The 7,406-nt window shown below is 29.1% G+C and overlaps 1 protein-coding gene across 1 annotated transcript; it reads left to right on the top strand.

Annotated features, from left to right (window-relative positions):
- On the top strand, positions 1,396-4,848 carry LOC105167726 (cysteine-rich repeat secretory protein 60). Its single transcript, XM_011087545.2, has 3 exons — positions 1,396-2,207; positions 3,868-3,981; positions 4,661-4,848. Exons 1-3 carry the CDS (start codon positions 1,484-1,486, stop codon positions 4,666-4,668), a joined length of 846 nt encoding a protein of 281 aa, XP_011085847.1. The 5' UTR covers positions 1,396-1,483; the 3' UTR covers positions 4,669-4,848.

Here is a 7,406-nt window from a genome sequence, read left to right as displayed (position 1 = left end):
GCCTCATGTCCTCAAGCAATTCCTCGTATGCATGATTAGGTTTACCTCAATTACAGTTCTTGAATGATTAAATTATGGATAAATTTAATTAGTACTGTCAGTGTGAGAATAACTCAAGCAGTAATACATTGATAAGTAACATATAATTGAGTGATGTAGGTTGCACAATCGGGGTCATGTCATCGGACCTCGGTACCTTGAGGTCGGGTCACTGAACCTTTCTTCGAGCTTCCTATTAGTGGATCCTGAAAACAAAACACACATTAGGCTTGTTGGGTAGCTCCCAGCTAAGGCCCTCCGAATCAGATTAGAGCAAATCAAATCGATCACAGAGCACGTCATATATTATACTTGCTATATGATTGTCGACTTTTCCTAAACTGTACCTCATTCATATGGTAAGTATATTGCACTTGCTATATGATCGGTTTAGGTTCAGCCAAGTGAGGTCCGAGCTAAAATTTCCTGTTTGATAAGATTGACAATTTCAACTAATCGAGTTGGATCAGTAACAAACAATGGATCCTTAGAGGCATTTTAATTAGTCATTTATTGAGTCCACATTATGATCCCCATGTATAATTAAGAGGTTGTGAGTTCGAATCTTACGGTTTAAATATTTAATCTACTTTTAGTAGTAGTATATTGTTTATTTTGAATTTATTAATTGATTTCAAAATATTGATGTATTACGTATAAAAAGTTATGATAATAATATATTACTTGATTTAAAATTATTGATGTATTTTAAAATTAAAAAAAAAAAGTATAATCCCCACATCATCATATGCGACGTATGAAATGAAATATAAAATAAAACACCCATATATAATATTGGAATATAATAAATCACAAAACCCACCAATCCCTTCATCAATTACAGCAAACATAAAACTTAAGAACAAAGAAATAAAAAGCAGACAATCTTGTCCGGCCCCATAACCATCATCACTTTTGCATGCCCACATAGTTTAAGTTAGGGATAAATTACATTCTATATAATTAGATGTAATAGTATGTAATTTGAAAAATTATATTTAATATTTTTAATATTTATTTTTATCTAATAAATAGATTTATCAGTTAGTGAAAATTCACGAAAGTTATTGATATCAACGAAAAAATTGATTGAAACTTATTATTGATTTATTACATGTCAAATAATTTCTTTTTGACCAAACTACCTATGTATTTTTTTAAACGCTACTGTATGTAAGGAAGTACATCTTCACCTTTATAAATGTCGTAAGTCAATCATGAGTCAATATAAAGTTCCGTTCAACGTTTTGTTGATCTCATGAAACTGTATGAATTTTACTAACAGAACGATTTAATTATAAGAGAGCGATGTAATTATTCTTTTAAGTTAATATTGTCTTTAATTAAAAATGGAACTTCTTCCCTGCTTAAGTACTCATTCTCACATGAACTTCTAACACAACTGTCGGAAAAAACCATCTCCCGTCAATCACACACTGAAACCATGGCGAAAAATGCATGTCAACTTCTTCTACCTTTCTCCCTTCAGTTCTTCTTCTTCATTTTTGCAAGCTCATCGCCGGACGCGTTCCTCTACGGCGGCTGCTCACAGATTAAGTATACTCCCGACTCCCCCTACCAATCAAACCTCAACTCCCTCCTCACTTCTCTCGTCAACTCAGCCACGTACTCTTCCTACAACAAGTACACAATCATGGGCTCCAGTCCGCAAGACGTGGTCTACGGGCTTTATCAATGCCGAGGCGACTTGTCCATGCCCGACTGCGCCACCTGCGTGGCCCAGGCGGTGACCCGGCTCGGCCCGCTCTGCCCACAGACATGCGGCGGCGCCGTACAGCTGGATGGCTGCTTCGTGAAGTACGACAACGCTTCATTCATAGGGGTGGAGGATAAGACGGTGGCCATGAAGAAATGCGGGCCGTCGGATGGTTATAATAGTGATGAGATGGGCCGTCGGGATGCGGTGCTGGCGGCTCTGAATGGGGCGGGCGGGGCGTACCGGGTCGGAGCGTCCGAGGATGTGAACGGGGTGGCGCAGTGCGTGGGGGACTTGAGTATGGGGCAATGTCAGGACTGTTTGACGGAGGCAATACGGCGGTTGAAGGTGGAGTGCGGCGGCGCTGTGTTTGGGGACATGTTCTTGGCCAAGTGTTACGCGAGGTACTCGGTTAGTGGGGCCCAGAATTATGCAAGATCATCCAATCATGGTAGGACATTATTTTTGAGTCATCGTATATTTCCTCGTCTCTTTTCGAATTAGACCTACATATTTAATCATACGACAAGTATAATAAATTTATCATGTAATTAATATATACAGTTTTAAAAAAATAATCAATTATATAATAAGTATATCATATTTGTCATATAATTAATTTTATTTAATTAAAATTTTTTCCCCATTTCGATCATATCAATATGTGGTTGACATTTTTTAAAATTAAAAAATATAATTAAACTAGATTATAATTTAAAAAAAATTGCATACAATATATATACAGATATAACTCATAAAAATGTGACATAAAATCTTTCGGTACCCAATTTATTAATATGCCAAAACGGAATACAATTTAAATAATGTCATTTATATACACGTGAATTGTGAATATTGAATGGAGTAAAAGATAGAATACAATTTACGACAGAAAAATCATGCCACCAATCACCGCCATTGAATTGAAAAAACACTCAATTTATTAGACTGGTAGAAATTAAGAAAATATTTCTTGCTAAAAAAAGGAAAAATTTATAATAATTTTGAAAAGGTACTTTTAATTTCTGGCTACAAAATAACCATTTCTTTTACTTTATTAAAAATTGATTCAACTTTTTAAATTAAACTAATTAAAGAATGTTTCAAAAGCAAAAAGAACATATAAGGATGCTTTCAGCTACTTTTTCCTGTTATATATAAATAAAATAAATCTCATACACTCTTTAACTATTTTGTTCATCTTATAATAATTTTTTTTTTAAATATGGGGTTAAATTAGTCTTTTGTCAATTAAACTTTGTTTAACTCATCGTTTTCTTTCGTGCAATGTTTGGATTGATGTATTTGGAGTCGTTGAGGATTTCAAATTTATAATAATAAATCCACTATACTTGTTTGGATAATTTTACGTTTCAAAATATTTGAAACCATTTAATTCTTATTTTTAGCTATTTTTAGTAACATCCTGATGGATATCAAATCTCTTTAACACGAAGTCATTTGAATTCCTTTATTCAAATTCATTCATCCAAACAAAGTCCATATCTAATTTTTCTTATTTTCTGCAAATAATATATTATTATTATTATTGTACAAATCATCATTTTTCTAAAAGTAGGACAGCTTCCAAGTACTCCCTAAATCGTATGAAATGACATATTTCTTCATATTAACAATTAGGGACAATTACATTTATAATTTCTCCAACGCATATGGCCTATTTACATAAATTATTTTTATTTTTTGTATAATTATAAGAATTATTTCTGACAATAAAAAAAAGGATAGTTTTGCAACGACGTTGATGTTTTTGAGGGGTATATGTACAATTTTTCAAAAAGCATGTAAAAGTTGTTAGTTAAAGGGTTGTAAAAATTGGGAGGGTCTGAAAACAAAAATAAACGGTAAAAAAATTAAAACTATAGTGCCTCGTAAAATAATGTAATATTTAGAATTTTACCAATAAGTTGCAGAACTTTATACGGAGCTACTTGTAGCTTTTGGCTTAAATTATTTTATTTGTGAAACATAATTTGTAAATTAGGTACAGTCGTTTTAGCTTATTTTCAATGATAAGTTCATAAATGGTTATGTTAAACTGTTGGAAACACCGGCGTTAAGTCTCCGCTAATTCTCTATTTCTTCTGCAGATTCCTCTCATAGTGAGTCAGAGAAGACATTCGCTATCGTCGTTGGACTGCTAGCTGGGGTTGCTTTGGTCATCATTTTCCTCACTTTTATCGGCAGATTATTCGGGAGAAACGGTACAAAGAATCAAAAAAAGAAAAATTACCAAATCATTCACTTTACAAACATAATTGTGCTTATGCGATCTTTTCAATTTAAGGATAAATTACATTTACGTTTCTTGAATTTAGGCCAAATACACAAAAACTGTTTGAGGTTAAGTCAAAATATACAAACACTGTTTGAGGTTAGGTCAAAATACACAAACATCCTCAGAAGTTAGGCCAAAATACATAGACGTCCCATGTCTTTTACAAATTACAAATTACAACTACACCTCATTTTCAGAGACGAAACTTAAAACTCTAACACCTCAAGGATTGTAATTGTAATTCTGCAAAAAATAGAAAATATTTGTGAATTTTGACCTGACCTCAAGAGGTGTTAATGCAATTTATTAGAAATTATTTACTTATCATAGTACAATCTAATTATACTTTTGTAATCAGTCGGTTTTCTTAAACTTTACACCAATCATACAACAAATTTAAACTGAATCAAGTTTAACTGGAACGAATAAACCAATCAAATTATAAGTGTAATTGCATTTATTAAGCGATTGATTACTCTTTTTAAATTATACATTATTTACACAGCAAGTATAATACACTTAGGCTACGTTCAATCTGTGCTAAAATTTCCCATATGTTCAAATCATGAGATAACATCATTAGCTAACTTAATTTCTTTGTGCAGGGAAATAAGGGGAAGAAAATCATGATGATGCCCTCTAAACTTACTTTCAAGATTTGCTGTATTTTACCTTTGATTTGATAAGGTTCCCTTGTCTAATGTTGTTGTAAGAAAAAGGCCTATTCTTTTTGTAAAGGTGTACATTGTGTGTGTCTTTTGTTGAATTAATTATTATCTTTCATCCTGTTCAAGATCAATAATTACAATTTTGTTAGTAATTATTAATTACATAATTATTAATAATTACAATTTTTGTATATTAATTGTCAGTATTAAGATTATGAAAAGCAATAAAATGAAGATTTATATGTATAAATATATACAAAAAGCAAAAATTAGGTACCTTACAGACTAACTCATAAGGAAGATTGTGGTTGTGATTATGCGGCCGCGAAAGATGTTGTAACAAAATTCTGCTCTAAATCACTGAAGAATGGAAAAGCACTTTTTAACTTCTGTATTAAAAAAATATTTTTAAGGTGTTTTAGATGTTAATTTTTATTTTTAAAATTGTTAAAAATAAAAAAATATTTTTAAGTCAAAAGCTAAAAGCGTCTAATTAATTAATTTTTTATTTTCTGTAACGACTAATTTATCCCCATGTAATAATTTTAATTCAAAATTACCCTTTTTAATTTATTTTTAAAATTGCACATCTAAAGTTGATATTAGAGTTTTCAATCTGCTCTAAATCACTGAAGAATGGAAAAGCACTTTTTAACTTCTGTATTAAAAAAATATTTTTAAGGTGTTTTAGATGTTAATTTTTATTTTTAAAATTGTTAAAAATAAAAAAATATTTTTAAGTCAAAAGCTAAAAGCGTCTAATTAATTAATTTTTTATTTTCTGTAACGACTAATTTATCCCCATGTAATAATTTTAATTCAAAATTACCCTTTTTAATTTATTTTTAAAATTGCACATCTAAAGTTGATATTAGAGTTTTCAAATTTTCTGAATAGTAACTCTAATAAAATTTACACTTTCACATATTTAATATTTTAGAATTTTTATGTTTAATCACATTATTATTTGATACTATTCCGATCTTGTAGAAAATTATAAATAAATTGTTTACTTAATTAATAAAAATTATTTTTTAAAAAAGTTTATTTATTGTGTATGGATGAACAATTATATTACTTATTGTGAACATTATAGAATTAAACACTCAATTTTTCTATTAGTATTCAATATTTTAATAATACAAAAATGATAAATATTTATAGAAAAATTAAATATGAAATATATTAATTAAAATATTTTTTTTGAGTAAAAAAAATAATTATTATTAATTAAAGACAAGTTCAAATATTAAGCAAAAATAGGCTTTTTAACACATGGGGACAAAACTAATTTTACTAATTAAGCTTGTTTAGAAATCCCCCCCCCCCCCAATATGTTTTGATAATTTTTTTTGTAAGTAAATATTTAATATAATGCGTATGAAACTTTATCGATATAATTTCAATATCCACTAAAACAAAAATACATTTATTCACTGGGAGATCTTTGATGTGTCCGAATCGAGTTCTTTCCAGTTAGTTCCTTTAATCATAATTTTGGAACTCTAATTATGCTGGAATTTACCCGTCCGCTTCTCTTGGTTGTGATTCTACCATGGCCTTGAGTGGAGTGTAAATGCCTCACCGTATTTCCTGGTAGTCTTTGTCGAACTTCAAAATTTCTCAGCCATTCACGTTCTTCTTCTGGCGTGAGAAGTTTTGGATCAATCCTCTTGGGATCATTGTGACATTTATCAGGAATTTTCATGAGAAATTCCCTAATCTGTATTTTCAGAATCTGAAAATATTCCATGTTTTTATTGTAACTCGAACTTTCGTTCGGTTTAATTTTCTCTTTAACGAGTTTTCTCCATTAGTGGATAAATAATATCATTAAGCTTGTTGTTTTGAGATCATATATATAAACTAAAATACCACATTTTAATACCACATTTTAATATCATCTAAAACTAAAATATAAGATGTTGACATAATTCTAATATATAGTGAATAAATGTATTTTTGTTTTAGTGGATATTGAAATTATATCGATAAAGTTTCATACGCATTATATTAAATATTTACTTACAAAAAAAATTATCAAAACATACTAATTCTTGGTTAAGCTTGTTTTTAGATAAAATAGAGCAAAATACCATATTTTAATATCATCCAAAATTAAAATATAATATATTGGCTAACAATTATAATATATGGTGAAAATTTTGAAATATAAGCATTTTGTTGTAGTGGATATTGAAATTACAATGATAAAATTTATATGAATTATATATAATATTTATATACAAAAAAGTTTACCAAAATGTACTAAATTATTGATTAAGTTTATTTCTGGATAATATAAACTAAAATATCATATTTTAATATCATCTAAAACTAAAATATGAGATAGTAATTAATAATTCTAATTGATGGTGTATTTTAAATGTTCAATTAAAATATGAGATAGTACCACACTGTTCTTTTTTTTTATCCAAAAAAAAATTATTTTATTCTTAACTCAAATATTCACTTTACCATCATTTTGAGGATTTCTGTAATTTAGATTTCATAATTTTATGATTTTAATATATTAATTTATATTTTATAATATATCATTCGACTAATATAATTCACACAATTGTTAGATCTGATCGGCTAAAATTTTCAATCGATATATAATAAAATAGAATCATTGAGACTATCCACTTAAGCGCCACTTATCCGCAAATGTGGACAATCT

This window comes from Sesamum indicum, linkage group LG8, assembly GCF_000512975.1.
Source record: "Sesamum indicum cultivar Zhongzhi No. 13 linkage group LG8, S_indicum_v1.0, whole genome shotgun sequence".
In the NCBI taxonomy this organism is placed as follows: Eukaryota; Viridiplantae; Streptophyta; class Magnoliopsida; order Lamiales; family Pedaliaceae; genus Sesamum; species Sesamum indicum.
The sequence above is the reverse complement of the archived record's forward strand: the minus strand, read 5'-3'. Positions and strand labels throughout refer to the sequence as shown.

Bases quoted from the DNA above. Each gene is read 5' to 3' on its own strand.
- LOC105167726 (XM_011087545.2), top strand. From the start codon at position 1,484: ATGGCGAAAAATGCATGTCAACTTCTTCTACCTTTCTCCCTTCAGTTC. The intron at 2,208-3,867 runs GTAGGACATTAT...TTTCTTCTGCAG, and splicing joins TGCAAGATCATCCAATCATG to ATTCCTCTCATAGTGAGTCA.